At 42.3% G+C, this 18,611-nt stretch overlaps 1 protein-coding gene across 3 annotated transcripts in view; it reads left to right on the top strand.

Annotated features, from left to right (window-relative positions):
• ACBD6 (acyl-CoA binding domain containing 6) overlaps positions 1–14,445 on the top strand; it is a 140,083-nt gene extending 125,638 nt beyond the window's left edge. For 2 of the 3 annotated variants that reach the window (XM_006272407.4, XM_014596041.3), the window contains exons 7-8: positions 6,970–7,000; positions 13,467–14,445. In XM_006272407.4, coding sequence (XP_006272469.1) covers positions 6,970–7,000; positions 13,467–13,621 — 186 coding nt within the window. In that variant the 3' untranslated portion in view covers positions 13,622–14,445. Of the gene's footprint in view, positions 1–6,969; positions 7,001–8,645; positions 8,776–13,466 lie in introns of all 3 variants that reach the window. The other variant, XR_009462442.1, reaches the window with a different exon arrangement.
• Positions 14,446–18,611: the final 4,166 nt, after the last annotated feature.

The following is an 18,611-nucleotide window of genomic DNA, read 5'->3' as shown; positions in this document are numbered from 1 at the left end:
TAGAGTGTGGGTGCAGGTCATTCTGCGGGTGATCCTGTGGATAGCATTCCATTTTTCTGCGTCCTGGAAAACTTTTTAATAATTCTGGTCAAATCAAACAAATTGAATTTATGGAGAGACTGGTTTTAGATTGTTTATTTCAGGGCAGTTAATCGTGTCTTCTCCACTTGAAAATCACTTTCCATGTTTCAGAGATTACTCGGGGTAACTGATGCAGATTTCTGAAGAAAGTTATTGTTCTGATATTCCATTAAAAAGTATACTAGGGAAGTGTTAGGATCAAACACTGAAAAATCAGCAAGTGCCCATGTCGAGACAGCCAGTCATTTTCGTGTTGCACATTTGGCAAGAGCTAAGCCTTCTGTATTTTGCAAAGTGGATACCTGTCACTCCGAATCCCTAAGTACCTTAGGATTGCCTGAGTTCACCCAAAAGCTCCTGTCTCTGCCTTTCAGACCACAGGTAGCTTCCATAACTTTGGTATGTGTGCTTAAGTTGTATCTTTTGCAGAAATTCCCACAGATGAACAAGGGTTGGAAATGCTCGTAAAACCCTATCCCCTGCTGTGCAATATTTGTGGAACCATTTACTGGATAAGACGGTCAGCCCATCTGCACTTTAAACATCATCTTCTCTTGTTTTCGTGCTTACATTACAACAGAATCCTGTTATCCAATAAGTTGCTCATTGCTGGTTGGATTTTCTTTGGATGACATCTGTTGCAGAGGCTGGACACACACAAAAATTCCCAGCACCTGTGTCTTTGTCTAGCTAATTCTTGTAGATAGCATTTTTAAGAGAGCAGATAGAGCATTCTGATTGCAAGGGAATAATCATAGTCTGGCACTAGGATCTGTAATATATATTTTGTTCAATGGGTAATAATAGGTAGTCCATTAATATAACTTCCTTTCTCAATTATCTCCTTTAGTTTAGCGGTTCATCGTGGTGACTGGCAATATGCATTTGTCTTTCATACCATACATTTTCAGTAACGTTCTGTCGCAGAAGTTTGTTTGGAAGGAAAGTTGTTAAGTGTGTACAGTATGAGACCTTTCAGGACAAGTGATTTCTGTTACTTAATATAATTTGTAATATTTCTGTGCAGGTGACTGATCCAGGCAGCTGTGTCTTGTCCTCCAATTAATTTTCCTATGTTATAGTTTCTCTTTATAAGGAGAGTGGATGCTTATTCTCTAGTTTTATATCAGAAATGTACTATCCTCTCCAATTGTTTAAAGGTCTGTACATTATTAGTATTGTGGCTGATTATAGAAAGAATTGGTGATATTTAATTTACTAGAGGTTTGAAGGGTACTTTTGTTCAAAAGTTTGTGGTTTGTGTTCAGGAAGCACATTCTAAACACAAAAGGTCCCATATACCTTCTATTGGTGCCAGTACTGATGTACTGTTTTGTGGTCTGAATCTGAGGAGGAGCCAACTGCTTTTCTTGAGACATTGATCACCTGTCTTCATTTCCCACTGCTTGGGCCCTTGCAGTCAAGCCTTTACTCTCCTAAAGTAGAAGGGATGAGTGAGAATATTTGATCACATAGTATGTATGGGTAGCTGTTGCCTAAGTCATGTCAGCAGTTCTTGATCTCTGGGCTATCCTTTCATCTGCTTTGAGAGATACCATAGAATTTGCTTCCTTAAAAAATGATTCTTAGTCCTTGTTTGTTGAAGAATGTGGCAAATTGTAAGATTTTACATCTAGTCTTATCTGCAGTGTATTTCTATAAGGCACTTAAAATGTTTCAGCTGATAGGTAACCATATAGACAGCATGGTTTATTGTTGTCATAATGCATAGTTTTACTAGAATGAAATGTTTTTATCTCCCATCAAGTGCATGCAGCCATAGCTCTCAAGCTGCCATGACTAAATGCAACAAGAGGTTGTAAAAGGTGTCATGTGGATTCTCAGTGTTAGACATGATGTTAAGTAGTGCAGGTGGAAGCTTGGAATTGAACATAATGTTTTCAGTAACTCATATATGAAGAAGTTGGGGGCAGTTCCAAAATCATTGGTTTTCTCTTATACTTTGGTGCAAGGTTTTTTAATTCATTTCTGCAGTTTTCCTGTTTTTCTCATGTTCCTTTATGGGCCATGTCATTGATTAACTTGAGTGCAGTAACTCAATCTCTCTCTCATTTCCCTATCCGTAAAGTGGTGACATTGTTCTCCAGGGTGTGGTGTTTTGAAAACCTAGCAAAGATGCAAAGGAGCGCTAAATAATAACTTATTTTATTTTTCTCCCTTTTGTATGTAACATTACTTTGTTGTATACATTTATGTCTTTCAGATGTTCCCTTTACTCCACTAAAACATTATATAATGAGGTAGTTAGAAGTTCTCAAAGATATCATAGCGGGGGGGCCTCAACTGAACAGTGGATGTCTCATGGACCATCCATCACCTTTCCGTTGTGCAATCACGCATACCATTTCCCCTCCCTTTTGGGATTGTCTGGGTCATCCCCCCTTCAGTTTGTATTCATGTAATATACTGGTGGCAACAGTTGCTTACAAGGAGAATGAATATTAGGAAAGCTGTATATTTTTAGCTCTTTTAATGCTCTTTAACAGATAGAAATAATGGGCATCAGTGCCATGTGATCAGGCAGCTTTCCATGGATTAGTTTCAGCATACAACAGTAAATGCTAGGCCTTGTTCTTAGTTATGGTTGCATGTGAATTAAATATAGGAAATCCTTTGAGATAAAGTGCAAAGAATGGAGTATAAATATCCATGACCCACACCCCTCCTCTGGCTCAGTCATTTTGTAAAATCAACCAACCAAAATTCTAATCAGTTGAAATGGGGGAAAATTAACTGGTCTTGTTTCAAACCAAATAAGCAAAATATTTCACTTGCACACCCTTTCTATTCAGCTTTGTTTGGTTACAGATGTTCAAATATTTTTGGAAGCCAATCTGGAGTTCCTTAGGTCCCTTTTCTGGAAATTCTGCAAGCAAAAAATATCCCAATGAATCGTAACTGCAGAAGTGTTTAAAAGTTATTAGCAGAGTTCACAGAGAGGATTGCTAAATGGCTGGTGATTCAAAAGCAGTTTGGGCTATTTTTTTTACCTTTATCCAGGGCCAGAAATATGGGTATATTGAGGCCCTTCTACCTCAAGAAAGCACTTGAAGAGATTGTAGCTTACTAGGCACAGTAACTATTAGAGCCCCAGGAAGCATGATGGATAAAAACTTTTGGATTGAGCCTAAACCAGGGGTGCTTAACCTCTAGCCCATGGGCCAGATGCGGCCTGCAGAGGCATGACATCTGGCCCATGGGGCTTCCCAAGGGTTGGGAGATTTGGTGGCAGGGGAGCAGTGGCTACTAATACTGCCACTTGCCTGCTGCCAGATTCCTAAGCGCCATACGGCTGGATTGGGGCCAGGCTGTGCCCTCTCCCCCCATACAACCAAATCGGGGATGGGCCAGACCCCCCTTTCCTCCACGTGGCTGTGTTGGGGTTGGGCTGCGCCCCCTTTGACCCACAGGGCCAGGCTATGCTGCCTTTCCCTGCACAGCTGGATCAGGGCCAAGTCATGACCTTTCCCTGCAGAGCTGGGCCAACTCCCCTTTCCCCATGCAGCTGGATTGGGGCTGGCCTGCCCTCCAACACTCTCCGCATGGTGTAATGGGGACCCCCTGGGTGCTGGCTTGGGACCACTGGTCAGTTCTGGCTCATGGACAAACTAGATAGTGCCCATTTGGCTTGCTGGGCAAAAGTGTTGAGCACCACTCCTCGAAACCAAACTCTCTGCTCCTATTTCTTTGGGAGGTCATTGTTGACCCTGTGCAGGGTCCAGAGGAATCTGAAGAGAATTGGAGCTGCTGTTTCCTTGGACATTGTTTTGGGTGTATAAATGGAGAGAGCAGGTTCTAGCACTGACATCACAGCAGGAGACAAGCAGCACAGTTTATATTTGTGTTATTACACTGATTATCTAATGACTTCTTTGTGCTTGCACATAACAGAAGATTGAGATGTGGCCCCACTACTGGAAAAATGTTCACATTTCTGTATGAAGGCATGCTAGTGTCTTCTTTAAGAATGCTTCTGTACCTCGTGTTTCATTGTAAAGCAATGAGAGTTTCAGGATAACTGTAAGAATTGTGTGGCAGTTATGTCATGTAATTTCCACAACTGGAACTGTGATGCTTATGTGCATGCCATGTTTCTAATTAGGTTTCAGGTGGGAAAATCTTAAATTGAAGCATCAGGGTCACTGTATCATTCTTGAGTCAAGCACTATGCCTCTCCAATGCACAGCAACTGGACACATAAGTATTGTATTAGCCATGGTGCTCCGAATCAAAAAAGATATTGGGAGCAGCAGCCCCATCAGACCATTTCAGGGCCATTAGTGAATGGCTACAACTTGAGCTTTTTGGTTTAGCTCAATTTAAAATTTGTCATGGGATAAGCAGAAATAAGAAGCATAACATCTAAACAATGTAGCCTGGACTAGCTTCCATCTAGCATTCAGGTGACAGGAAAAATCAAAGTGCAAACAATAACATAACTCGTTTCTAATTCTTATTAAATGAAAAGCCTGTCTTATCCTGGGACTTAAACTTAATTCTGAGAGTATTAAATATCAGAAATGTGTGTCTTTAGCATATAGATTTTGCATGAAGCTCATGAATGAGTATTTGATTATATGAGTACTTGGAGCTACATTTATATAAATCTTTGGAACAAGAACAAAAATATATACAGAATTTCTGTAAGAATGGGACGTGTACTGCAGTTTTGAGGCTAAGATTATTTATACCTGCCCTTCTAGGATGCTTATTATGAATCTTCAGTTCTCTTCTTTTTTGTTCTGTTACAATTTAAAAAGGAAAAATGCAGGATGGAATCCACATCCCCTCCTCCAACACGCGTGCAATCTGCATATTTTAAATTCTGCCTTTCCAATAATTCATGTGTACTGTACCCGCCTCTCCAGCGCCAGCCATTTTCAGTCTCTTGCTGAAGTCAGTGCTGTCTTTGTAGCTGTAGTTTTCAAGGCAAGCATGTGCTTGGGAACTACGCTGTGGCTCTGGATCTGATCTGATGTCTTATTCGTGTTGAATTGTCAATTATCGCTGTTCTTGATTCCCTCTTGTTTGGTTTGTGGTATCTACTTAGATATCAATTTACAAATCCTAGCCAGAAATTTTCACTCACTAAGGAAGGCCCTATCCCATGGCGAAGCTTCAGCAATATTGTTTCTGGTACACAAATATTAGGTGCCTAGAATCTTTTAAAATGCAGCTTTAAAATGAATCTTTTAAAATGCAATTCCTAGTCAGTTGGATTGAAAAAGGTTAAATACTGAACAGTGTATGTTCTGTTAACCAAAGCTTGGAAACCACAAATCTTCAGACATGTTTTCTACCTGTTTTACAACTCTCTTCCCCCCCACCCTTTTGTTTCAGGGGTCATGGCAGCCTGTAGAACTTAATTTCATCCTAAAGAAGATGATGATTAAAAATTGACCAAATTAATATTAAATCGGCCAATTGATGAGGGAAGGAGGGAGTTCCATAAAGCCAAAATCTGCCAATGCAATGTAAAGCAAAGCAAAGGAGCAGCTAGTTCTTCCTTCTATCATTTAGTGTGATTTTGCCACACAAAATCTGCCATTCAGGATCCAGCACCTTGTCGTGTTTGTTGCTGCACTTTCTAGCAGGAGTAACACATCACCTCCTGTTGGCAAGTACTTGCTTCTGATAGCAGCATTTGTGCTTGTCAGATTAGAGTACCGTATGTTCCTCCCAACCTGCTGGCTGGGTTCCTTTGGAGTGTGCTGCTTGGGCTGGTGTAATAAATCAATATGCTTCCTACTGCTTTAGATGCACTAAGGAGGGATCCTGCCTTCCTTTCTTGTTCAAAGCAAAGAGACTGCTTATACCTTTCCCCCTTCCTCTTACACAGTCCAGTACAGGGTAGGACTGAACCCACAGAATGTGACTGAAATAGAGCACAGGTTTGCTTATGGGGGTAAAATCACACATTAACTCCTTAAAGCACTGCAATAGAATTTATTTTTATTATTTATACCACAGATATCTCAGAGCACTTCATATCAGAGCAATCAGTAACTTGACATGCCTGTCATATTTGTGTCTTTCCTTTCATGCTTATACTGCAGTGGCATTAGCAGGTTGGCATAATTACCTTGTAGAAATTAGCTAAAGATGCAAAGGTTCGAATCTAAATCTAAACTTACAAAATTGCAGGGTGCTCAGACATAGGATTTATTTAGAAAAACAAAGTGTGATCCTTCCCAACATGTTCCTTCATGTCCGGGGCATTGTTTTTTTTTATTTATTCCACAGTTTTCAGAAGTGCTTGAACCACAGGAAAAGGTCCTACATCGTTTTGGTTATTTTGAAAATTTTACCTTTCATTATGAACAGTTCTGAGGCTACAAGAGCTACACACATGTAATAGTTGATATTAGAGCCTGTTTTACTGGAAGAAGAAATAGTCTTTTGAATGCTGAGGCTACCCTTAGTAATTCTGAAATATTGTCTGGGAGTTCTGCTTCTCCTGAAGTAGCTACTGACGGTCTTGTCTGCAGAGCACCTCTTGTAATGCACCCCACCTCATTCCAGTGTCATGTTGCTGTTGCAGACCTGGCTAGAGACCAGTGTGTGGCTGTAGGACTCAAATAATTGATTTTGGTGTGCTTGGGAATGGCGATGCTGTGAACTCAGTTGCACTGACACCTGTGATGTAACGCAGGCATTCTTAGGACGTATTGATGTACATTCGCTGCTTCCTGAGCCTATAACAGATACATTCAGGAAAATCTGACTACTGTGTAGCATACTGTTTTGTGCTGTTTATCTAGTTATTTAGTAAACTGTTCTGAGTTGAGTTGTTTATTTAAAACTAGAATTTATTTTTGTCCTTAAAACCTGTTTGCCACTCTAAAACTAGATGTGCTTGTTTTTCAGGATAATGAAGGCCAGACAGCACTGCATTATGGTAAGTTGGGTTTGAGTTTGTTCCCTACTGACTACGTGAATTTGCAGACTGAATAAATAGGCTGACAGAAAAACAATGTCAGTAAAAGCAGGGAGCTGTCCAGGAACTGGAGCTGCATTAGCAAGGCCAGCTAACTCCAAGAGTCCAGTGGGAAAGCAGTGTGCAGAGGTTACAGCAAGTGACCTTGGGAATCTCTCATACTAACATGTAGGCTGACCACACCCCTGAGGTATGATGAAGAATGCCCCATCATCCCTAACCTTTACCATCCTCTCACACCTATCTGAACTTTGCCAAAACAATCTCTCTTCAAATGGGCTGTTCTGTCTACTAGTGTCCAGAGTATCATAGTTTCATAGATGTTAGGGGCTGGAAGGGACCTTACTCTTTTTCCTTATGTCCAGTCTGAAGCAATCTTCAATCAGTTTGTGCCCATTGTTTCTTGTCGTCCCCTAGAGGGCCTTGGTTGTCGTCTTTCATGTGTTTACTGACTTTTCTTTATTTTCTGAACTTTTCCCTTTAGATAATAATTCCCTTTCTATATAAAGCAGTTTGCAGTACTGCTTTGTGTACAGGATACTCTGAGCTATACACAGGAATGTCCTCGCTTACCAGAACGGTTGAAGTTCGACCTGTTAGAAATAGTGTGTGGGGGGAACTGTATGATAGGCCAGGAATAGACATTGCATTATTTGTCCCTGGATAAGTCAGGCCTGTGTTTGTCCAGGATTGGCATGTACACACATTACCCTTCTAATCAGGATTTAGTGAGTGACTGAATGAAATGCTGCTTTTCTGCTATTAATGGTGCAGTCCTGGGATAACTGTATAAATACATACTGTAATATCCTAGGATAAACTGTTACTACATCTCATCTGGGAAACTTTTTTTTAGGATTTATCCCAGGACAGTTTTTGCAGACTGACATGTCCTGTACTTTAACCGTACAAAATACATGTCTAGCTTACACCAGCAGCAGCAACTGAACAGATACTTCACTTGGCCAAACAAGCAGTTTCTTACATCTCTTGAAATTATAGAATTGTCTCTCCTACAGCTAAACTAATTAACTTGACTTGAGTTATGAAAACTGAAGGTTTTAAAGTAAATCTTCTGCAGTAATCTTAACTGAAGATTGTTATATGTACAAGAGAAAAATCAAAGTGACTAAAATTATAGAAACAGAGCTGTTGCGCAAGGGAAATGCAACAAAGATTGACAAATATACTAGAATGTTTCCCTAAGTTAAGTAATTTCCCATTATTTTATACTCTCATGTGGTCAGTCTTGTCATGTTTTGTGCCTCTTCTCTCCATCTCATGCTGCAATAACATTAGCAGGTTGGCAAAATTACTTTGTGGAGGTCAGCCCGAGATGCAGTGTTTGCCTCTGGATCTAAACATATGCAACTTCCGGGCATCTGGACCTCTGGTTTATTTTGTAAAGCAACATGCGACTTTTCTCAGCGTGTTTCTCATGTTTGGGTCATTGTTCCTTTTATTTCAGACATTCAGTCATTCTGACTGAAATATCTCATTGTTTGCTGCAGGAGACGGTGGTGCTTATGATGTCAAAATAATGCCTTTCAGCACCACATTGTGTTTTGTCTTTTCTCATTCAAATGTTTCCATTTTCCTTACCGAGGGCAAAATTCTCCCACCATGGCTGGAGTCACTTCCATGCAGTGTCTCTTCTAAAGGGGAGGATCCTCATGCTACCCCATGTACCCAGCTAAGGTGCCTGAACTAATCACAGGTTTTTTCCCAGTTGAATGGTAATTTATTTTTTTTTTAGTATGATTGAACTGTCCAGTGATAATCTGTCTGAAGCAGTAAATGAAAATTGTATTACATGTATGCAGACTTTTTGTTCTCAGACTTTTGGTCACAATGGCTGGGGATTGAATTAAAGGGTCAACCTGCAATCTGGTTGTTTGCAAAAGAAAAACAAAACTAACCTGGTTTCAGTTTCTTCATGTCCCAGCATCGGTCTGCCAGTTTTGTTAATTTATAATCACAGTTTTCCTCTTGCTTTCGGAAACACCCACCCACACACAAAGGAAGATGCTGTCAGAGAAACAGTGAAAATGACTGTGCACAAAACGCCCTCAGAGGTACATCGTAATTGGAAAAAAGGCGGGGAGATTTTTCTTTCCTCTTTGTTGAAGTTACAGTAACAATGGTGGGGAAACGAATTTCAGCTGGCTGTGTGATTGAGGTGCTGGTGTCCCTTGAGTAAAAGCCACTCTATGTGCAACTTGAGAGTCATATTTTAACTTGTAATGCTGAAAGAAAAAGTACTTTCAAGTGTGACGCACATTTTACCTTTGGCCACTTTATTGACTCAGTGTTTATTCCTCCTCTCACCTCTTCCCCCTCCATTTGGGGATTCTCTCATCCTTCCTTGCTACAACTGATCGGTAGGAATGCTGCCTGGGATCCTTGCCACGGAGGTCCACTCCAGCTCTATATGTCATCCCCTCAGCAGCATCACAATCTGCACATCACTGAACCCAGCCTGTGAAATGTTTTTCTCTTCATTTCCCTCTCCCATTCCCTATCACTTCTAATAAGTTAGCTGAGGCTTTAAAATACCTGGCTAATTTAATAAATTAATTTGACTTGAGTTGTTGATCAATTAAAATTAATCAGACCTAAAATTTACTGATAAACTTCACTACCATTATGATTCCTGCTAATGGTCCAGCATGGGGCTGGTAGTTGCAGCAAAGACATACAGGAATGCGAGTAAAATGGTCTCCTCCGGGCTTTGAGTGCAGGATCTCCTTTCCATGGCCTTCCTTTTTCTTGCAGCCTTACCAAAATGGTTAAATCCCACAAAGTGAGGACAGTAAGGCAGGAGCTGCTTTTCAGGCTTATCCATCCACTTTTATGAGTGAGTTTGGCCTGACAGCTGTCCTTGTAGTGACAGCTCTCCTGATTACAGCAGGTGTCAAACTACCCCCTTAGATGGGTTATAAATCCTGGCTTGTTCCGATTGGCTCTGACCCTGGGTTTAATCGGAGGTTAAGTGGAGGCCAGCACTCCAGTCTGTCCTTCCTAAACAGGCTGCATTTATGAGAACTGAAAGCACCCACCTGCCTCTGCCCCACTGTCTTCTGGATATTGGTACTTGTGGCTAAATGTGATGCTTATTTGCAGAGTTGATCAGTATGAGCATGATCTCCCTCATAAATGGTCTGTTAGTCCTCTGCTCCCCCTCACCAAACTCCCCTTCATCCATCCATCTACTCACCTACCCACCGGGAATACTAAAATCATTGCCTCTGCGTCTCCCAGAGGAAATCAAGGCTTCTCCTAGCCATTGCAGGCACGTGACTTCAGAGTGGGCAGGCTCTGTATCCTCATGGGTGCTCTGTCATCCTTGTAAAGCACCATCTGTTCTGTACTCTCAGTGCTGTGGGAGGGGATGCTGTAGTGAAAATAAAAAAAAAAAAAATGAAATTCATCATCAAAACCCAGAGGATTAATGGAGTCGGAAGGCGAACTGTGCTGAATGAAAATTCATCTTCACCTGTGCCAGTGTCAGGGCTGCCTCTCTGGCACTTGACAAATAGAGGTTCCCAGGGTGCCATAAATTCAGCAGCTGTTCTAATCTCCAGGGACTTGTTTGTGCTTTTCAGAGATGGGTTGATGACCATTTGGATTTCCCGGCACAGCAACAGCACAAACTCATCCCTTTATTTAGGGCCGTTCCTGAGTGGTGCTGGATACCAGCTAAGCAGTGAGGGATCTCAGGCACTTGGTTGGTGCTGAACACCTCCACTGATCAAGCCCATAGTCAGTGCCAAAGTCCATCTTAGTCCTTTCCAGTGTGTGTTTGTGAAAACAAGAGTGAACAAAGATCTGTCATTTCTTTGGAGAGGCAGGATCTGAGGTGGCTTAGGTTTTGTACAAGCTGCTCAGGATCACCTGAGAAGCCATGAGGTTGGCTGCCTTTGTGTGGCTAACTTTGATTTTTTTGGAAATTTCTTTCTTCTTAGAGGCTCCTGGCAGCCCTGTCGGGCATTGCTATCTCTGTACAGCTTCATTCTCTCTCTCTCCAAAGTCACATCCAACCTGCTGCTTGCTTTGTCATCAGTCCCATAAGTCTCTCTCTCTCCTTTTTTTTTTTTTTTTTAAATAGATGCTCCAATCACACTTAAATTTATTTTAATTAAACTTTGCTGCTTGTCCCTTTGGGTCAGTAGAAAACTGCAGTGTAATGTAAAAGATACTCTAATTACGGCATTTAATGGCAAAGAAGTGTAAGTCTCTAAAGTTGTTAAAGTGCCTGAAATATAATTAACACCAATAATTAACAATCGGGCAGGAAGCTGCCATCTTGACTCTCAGGAGGCAGATCAGGACTGAGACATTTCAGGATGTGCTAAAAGTCTGTGTTACCAGGATGCTTTAAGTTAAAATCCAGGTGCCAGAGCTTCATTCAGCCTTTTTACCATTTTTAAATAAAGCTTTTTTTTTTTTTTTAACAGCCCTCATGTTAAGTTAGGTGTGGATAAGTAGCTGGAACTTGGCAAGGAGTTAGTGATGTCTGGATTATGTTTGGCTTGGATTTGGCAAAACGATGAGAATTTGAAAATGGCAGCTGGGCATGCATGGTAATATTTAAATAGTGATTGTGCTCCCTGGTGATCTTTGCACGCTAAGTGTAAGGGCACCAAGCTGCTGGCATGCATACTTGGGCTCACATGCCATTCTGGCATCTCAGTGTCTGTTGAATGGGAAATTCACAGACAAAGGCAAGGTAGTGAGCAAGTAGCAGAGACCCTGAAATAGACCTGACTCCAAAGAAGCCCTGATTGGTTATGATGTGTACAAAAGGAAGCAGGGAACTACACAAACCCTGCCCAGTTCCACGTGTGAAAGCAGGCACTCACCAAGGTAAGATACTGTAGGAGCCCCTGAGTTGAGCACAGCTTGACCCTGATATTCAGTTCTGGCCAGCTCGGCTGGGCTGGAGCAGGGAGGGTGAGTTGAGGAGTGCAAGTAGCAAGGATGTGCTTTGCAGTCTCCAGAAGGGGGCAGCTGGACCTGCATTGGCCTCTAGTCTAATCTTAAATGAGCTAAATGCTACTTTCAATTACTGTAGTTTATAACCGTCCCTCGAGGGCCATTATGTTGGCTGGGGATTAGGAGGGAGAGGATGTTTCATCCATGCCAGCTTTTACCTGGCCAGGTCTCTGTGCTGAAAGGAAAGGAAGGGGTGGCCTAGAGCCAGCACAACTTGGCACCAGCTGAGGATTGATCTAGGCTTTTGGGGCAGCCTGTAAACCATTTTCTGGTAGGGGAGCAGCAAAAGGGGCCTTCTTGGAGTCTTGCTCAAGCTCAGAGTACAGGCCAGGGGTGTGAAGCTGGTTAACAAACACTTCAATGTTAAAGGATTTTTCTACCATTTGTGTTTGTTTAAAAAAAAAAGCAAAGGCAGCTCCAGAAAGTTGCAGTAAATTGAGATTATTTTACTAATGAAGGTTGCACAGAAACAGCTAGAAACCAAGACAGTTAAGTGACAAGTACTGGATCGCCTGATACCAGCCTCCATCACTCACTTGTACATACCTGAAAACTGAACTTTTGTGACTTCTTTCCCACACTGCCCCTTACACTGGTGAGGACTTCCCTGTAAGAACCTGGAAAACTATATTTTCCTTCTCCAGTGCTCTTCAAAACTCTTGCCTTTTCTGGAGCACCTACAAAAATCCTGGATGATGGCTAAGCTGCTGAGACCCACTGCCCAGCATGGTGTCCAGGTTCCCCATGTCCCCAGGCCATCTGTAAGCATCTTCTATGCCCTGTTTTATGCTTAGATTGTTAGCTTTTATGGACAAGGATTGGTTTTCTGCTTTGTGTTTATACAATACTGAGCACCAAGGTGCTCTGGTCCATGCCCAGGCCACGTTGGTTCAGCAGTAATGCAAATAAGACCAAATAGGTTATGACTTTCAAAACCATATTTCCTTTCATTCCTCCTCCTTCCAGCTGACCAAATCTACCTGCCTTCCCTGGACCCCTTAATGCAGTACTTCTACATTGGTGTCTACACCAGAGGGCTCATGTTTGCTGCTAGATCCCACTGCTGCTGGCCTCAGCCAGTTAGCTGTGCTGTTCCAAAGTACAGGTCAAGGGTTCAGGACAACAGGAATCTTCAAGGCTGTATTTTCCCTTTACTTAGCAGTATTCACTCCAAATCCAAGTAATAAATTAGTGCTGAATACTATCCCAAACAAGGATTTGCTTTGCGCTGCCAGAAGCTGAAGTGACAGATCCTAGCACCAGTAAATGTCCATCAAATATATGGATAGGATGCCTAGCACCATTGTGGAGCGTTGTGAAATCTCCCTTGAGGTGACCACTGTTTTATCTTCCAGTTTGTAAATGCCAGCCCCTGCTGAATTAGAATTCCCATTTGTTGGTAACCCCATACTGACTCTGCCTTCTCCTCCAGCCTCTGCCTGCGAGTTCATTGACATTGTGGAGCTGCTGCTGACGTCTGGGGCAGACCCCACTCTCCAGGACCAAGACGGCTGCCTGCCGGAGGAAGTGACAGACTGTAAAGCGATTACATCCATGCTGCAGCAGCACACAACTGGCAAAACCTAGCCAAAAGGCTGGGTGACTGTGGACAACATCAGCTCAGTGCTTTGAGAATGGACGAACTCTGCAATACCCCCCACTCTGTCCTTCACGATCCTCTTCCATATGCATTGGGTTTTTTTGAGAAAGGCACATAATAGTCAGGTGGTTGGGGTCTGGCAAGTCTGGCTTACGTCTTTGGACTGGCGATGGTATTGGATATGTATTGTGCATAAAAGGATTCAGGTTTGCATGCTCTGGAATTTATCACTGTTCTTGGGGGGAGGGGACTCTAAACAACATTTTATTGTATTAAACATGGCTGCTCATTTGGAAAATGTATATGATTAGTGACTGTTGAACAGATCAGCTCTGAAGGTTCAGGTGTGACCAAATGGGATCCATGGGGAGATCAGGTATGGTAAGGTTTGTTTAGTCCTGTCAGGAAGCCAAGCTGATTTTCCCTGGGCCTGACCAAATGCCATAAATAAAAGCAAGAGCAGAATATGAAAATGGTCTGACTTTTTTGCGGGGGGATGACCAGACTCCTGCAAAGCTGGTGGAATGGAGGCCTTTCACAAACCCTTACCCTGCAAACAAAGCCTGAGCATTCTTCTGATCAGCTCAGGGAAATAAGCATTTTCTTTTGCTTGGGTCCTGCTGTATCACAAATATAAAGTATCCTAGGGCCTGAAAAATTATATGAAAGGAGGACAGACGTCTGTCTACATTGAACTCTCACTCTCCATGCCTAGTGTGAAATCTTAAGGAATTATTTTGCCATTTGTATGACTGTTTCTCATATGTTCTTATAGTTAAACATAGGAATAAGAATCTTTTCTTCAGTCTCAGTTGTTTTTGTTTTTGTTTTTCCAGCTCCTTATCATGGGGAAGTCTTTAAGGATAACTCTCTGAGGTCAGATGCCACTGATAGTGATTTGTGACAGCCACCAAGAACCTCTTAGGGACTAAATGACCCTGGAGGGAGCTGTGAACATCTAGACTGCTGTTAGGAGTGATTACCGTTTGGTTAGTTAATAGTCCAGTGGACAGGATTGTAGAGGTGCATCAGATGTGCATATAACTGCAGTTTCTTTTTAGCCGGGTTGGAGAGTGCTACTCTGTGTTAACCATGTCCTCAACCAGTGTTAAGGCTCTTTCAAAATACAGGGACCTAGCACTGGTCAGGACAGGATTAAAACCCACACAGTTCAGACTTATCTGTACAGCAAAGCCAAACCGTGTTTGTTAGTGTCAGAGATTGCTGTGCTGTTAATAGTCATTTGATGCAGGGGATTTTAGAAGGTGGATGGAATTGTGCAAATGTAACTGAAGTATAAATCCATTTGACATTGAGTCGAGCCCTTTCTGTTAAGGCCTGACTACAGAAGATGTTATTTTGACTCACTGAACATAGTAACAATGGTCGCATCCACACATGGTGCAGATGTTTGGTTCCCCAGGGACAACTAGCAGCAGCTCACCTTGCGCTGCTGCTACTACTTGTCCCCAGGAAATGCACCGTGCTCTGGTGCGTGGCAAGATACCCCCAAGGGCAGCCTTTCTTGGGGGGGCACCTGGGACTGCAGCAGCAGTGATCCTGCGATGTGGAACCTGGCTGGCAGCCATAGTGTGGCTCTGGGTGGCCTGGCTCTACTTTTGAGCAGCGCACACTACCTGTGTGGACACTGCTCCACCTTTTTTCTCTGGGTTTTTTTGACCCCTGGAAGAACAGAACACACAGTGAATATAGTCCCTACTCATGCTTACGGTGTGACCTGTACAGACACATGGATGGAACATTATGACTGAAGTTTGTGCCCAGTTGTTTCCAACGGTTTACCTGTTTTCTAACTAAACTGACTTCATTCTTCAGCTGACATCGGATCTGAGGTGGTGACCCAACATCTACTGAAGGAAAGGGGAATCTTTCCATTGTCTTTTGCGAGATTTGTAGCTGCCCTAATTTAACACTTTAAAAAATTTCATTTATAAATAGCATGTTCTTGTACATTTTTAAAGTGTGGTTGACCAAAAAAGATTCCTTTTTGTCTCTGTGTTAGTTAATACCCAATTGACCCATTTAAAATACTGAAACAGATGCACTTGTTGATACAAACATATTTATTAGAGAATTTATATACCTATTTTGGAAGACAAAATGAAGAAATTGCTTGTGCAGCTCTGTGCTCTGCCTACTTGTGGATACAAATATGAGCTTTCAAAACAACAGCCCAGGATGGCTTTAGTAACATGGCAATGTGCATGCATGCTATCAGATCAGGAACATCAGTATCTACTATAGCCCAGATGCAGCAATGGCTTGCATAGTCTTGTGGCCTCACAAATGTAACTGGTGGTTACTGTACAGAATAAGAATGTTAGCTTGTTGCTTCAGACTCTGTATCTTTTATGAAACCCTGGAAGATGTGAATGGTGCATGTCGCACAGAAGAACAGCAGGAGGAGTTGCACACAATTATTTTCTGATTAACTGAACTCTGCATGTAGAAGGTCATGAATCCTGTGCTTGTAAAAGGAAGGGTTGAACTTTCTGCCTGGCTTTATCACCTAATGTCAGAAAAGCACTGGAGGCCAATGTGTTCAGGTGATGTGTGCAATGTGCAGCTGAGTGTTGGCAGGTAACTACTGATGCTCCATCCTATTCAGTGGTATGTTAAAGGAATGCCACTGAAAGCACCCCTCACCCCCTATCTCTGGATCTACAGAAGCAAGGACTAAGACGGCTGCTGTTTAAAATTGATAAGCTGCTTCCCACCATACAAGGTAGGTGTTATAACAGACATTAGGCCATGTCCCCTTTTTCTCCTGAACTGCATTCTGATGACAACCTTGCAGAACACGATGGTGTATAGGACAATGTCTTGCTGGGAGTACAGCTAAGTCTGAAGTTGGTCACAGCTAAAATGAATTGTAAGACTACTCTTAATGCCCTTCCACTAACTTAGCTATGGGAATCTGAACACTCAGCTGGCTAACAAAGACTCTTTCTTTGATTGTGCTCTGTAGGGGAATGTGATATTTTTTCTCTTCCTGTCTGGAATGTTAATAACTCCACCCATGCAAGTATTGCCTGTATCAGGTGTTGATAGTTTACTAATAAATGTGTATTTTAGTAAGCTGGTATGGTCAGAAATGACAAAATTAGCACCCGGTTCCACAGTTTATCACTGGACTCTGCAGTTTTTTACATGGATATTAATTCCATATATGCAGGATATATACATAAAATAGAAAGATTTTGAACGTGCATCCTGTTGTATAATGCAGAGAGCTTATTGATTGCTTTTGGGTCCAGCTGTATGGAGGGAATGTACAAAACCAAAGTAATTTTTGTTACGCGGTTGCTTATTTCTGATTGAATCCCTTGTGGTCAGAAATGAAGATGTTCAACTGGATTCAGTACCAGTAACCAGTTTCCAGTTTGTGCCAACAAGGGGTGAGAGAGGTTAAAAAATAATAGGGAGGTCACCTTCATGTATTGTCTTCCCAGACAACAGCCACCTTGCCCTCACCCAGGATTTATTTTTCTCTTCACGTTGAAGGTTATCCCTGCTTGTGTTTTAATATGGCAAAGGGAAGTTGAGTTTGATGGACATTTTGTGTAATAAAATACTCTCTTAAAATACACACGCGCATAGATGAAAAGTGGCAGCAGTGCCCACAGCTTTCATGAAGTACATTCAGCTTAGGCCTGGATATGTTTATAGCACTTTAGGTCTGTTTGTGAGCTTGGAGCCCTTCCAAAAAGAGAAGAAAAAAAATGAGAAAGACATATATTATTGTTTGTAATCTGCTTTATTCAGCCAAACCTTTCCCCTGCAGCCCTGTGGATTGCTGTTTAAATCCCTCAGTGCCTTTAACTACCGATACAGAAAGTGGTTAATGCGCATTCAAACTAAGCTTGGCATCCACTCCAGGAAATCACTTTAATTGAGAAGCATTAAATGTTAAAATGATTAAAATATATAAAGCCAACACACCATAGTGTACGAAGGGCCTAACTCCATAAGTACTATCTCCATCTCTAAATCCTCCAGCAAGCGTGAGCTTTAAATGCTACCATGAGTAGTTATCTGGAATCTACGAGGCATTTGTTTCCTGGGTCATCTCTTTGATGCTACAGGATGTCATCTCCAGTTTAGTATGCATGCAGCTCTGCTCTATGGCTGAAGGTGAGAGGCTGCATCAATTTGTTAGCACGCTAGCCAGCCTTGAGGATCTGAGCTGTGTGCCTGTACATATGTGCTAAAAGAGCGAGCGGGGGCAGGAGAGGGAAAGAGGTGCTCATTTTTAATGGATCTTTTCTGTTTCTTCAAGCACATTTATGCCTGGGCCACTTCTTCTGTGACATTTGCAAAAGCAGCCATGTGCTGAGGGGCTCTGTAAGCAAAGGGGATTCTGGCTTCCAAAGCTCCTTTCCTATCGCACGTAGTAGAAGCCCAGTTCTGCATCCATGCCGATTTGACTGCAGTCAATATGATTGCAGCAGTGTAGCCGAGAGCTCAGTCTGGCCCAGGATGAAGGGAAAGCAACTGGCTATTCAAAAAGCAACATGCATCATAGCAGTAAAGACTCCCCTCCATTCCCAGTGCTCCTGGATTGCTTAACGTGTGGAAACTCTGCCCTGATGCGGATGTGCTAGGACCTCCAACATGCCAGTTCTCCTGCATGGTCAATGTCACTCAGTGAGCCAAGGACTAAGGAGCCGTACTCTTCCATAGCATCCCCCACTCTGCTTACTAGAAAGTTCGCTGCTTACCTGATGTACAAGGCTGGGCTAAGATAAGGTTGAGCAGGCCTTGGTGTTCACTGCAGGAGAAGGGTGTTGGTAAGTGACAGTTAAGGCAAATTCAAAAATATAAAGCCAGGTTAGAGCAGGGCGGTTGCGAAAACCCAGCCCTAGTGGGTGCTGCTAAAACACAAGTGCTGTTATGGTAGAGGATCTGGTCATGTCCAAGGATGCTATACAGTAGCTTATGAAATGTCATTTCTCT

Source organism: Alligator mississippiensis, chromosome 5 (assembly GCF_030867095.1).
Source record: "Alligator mississippiensis isolate rAllMis1 chromosome 5, rAllMis1, whole genome shotgun sequence".
In the NCBI taxonomy this organism is placed as follows: Eukaryota; Metazoa; Chordata; order Crocodylia; family Alligatoridae; genus Alligator; species Alligator mississippiensis.
The sequence above is the reverse complement of the archived record's forward strand: the minus strand, read 5'-3'. Positions and strand labels throughout refer to the sequence as shown.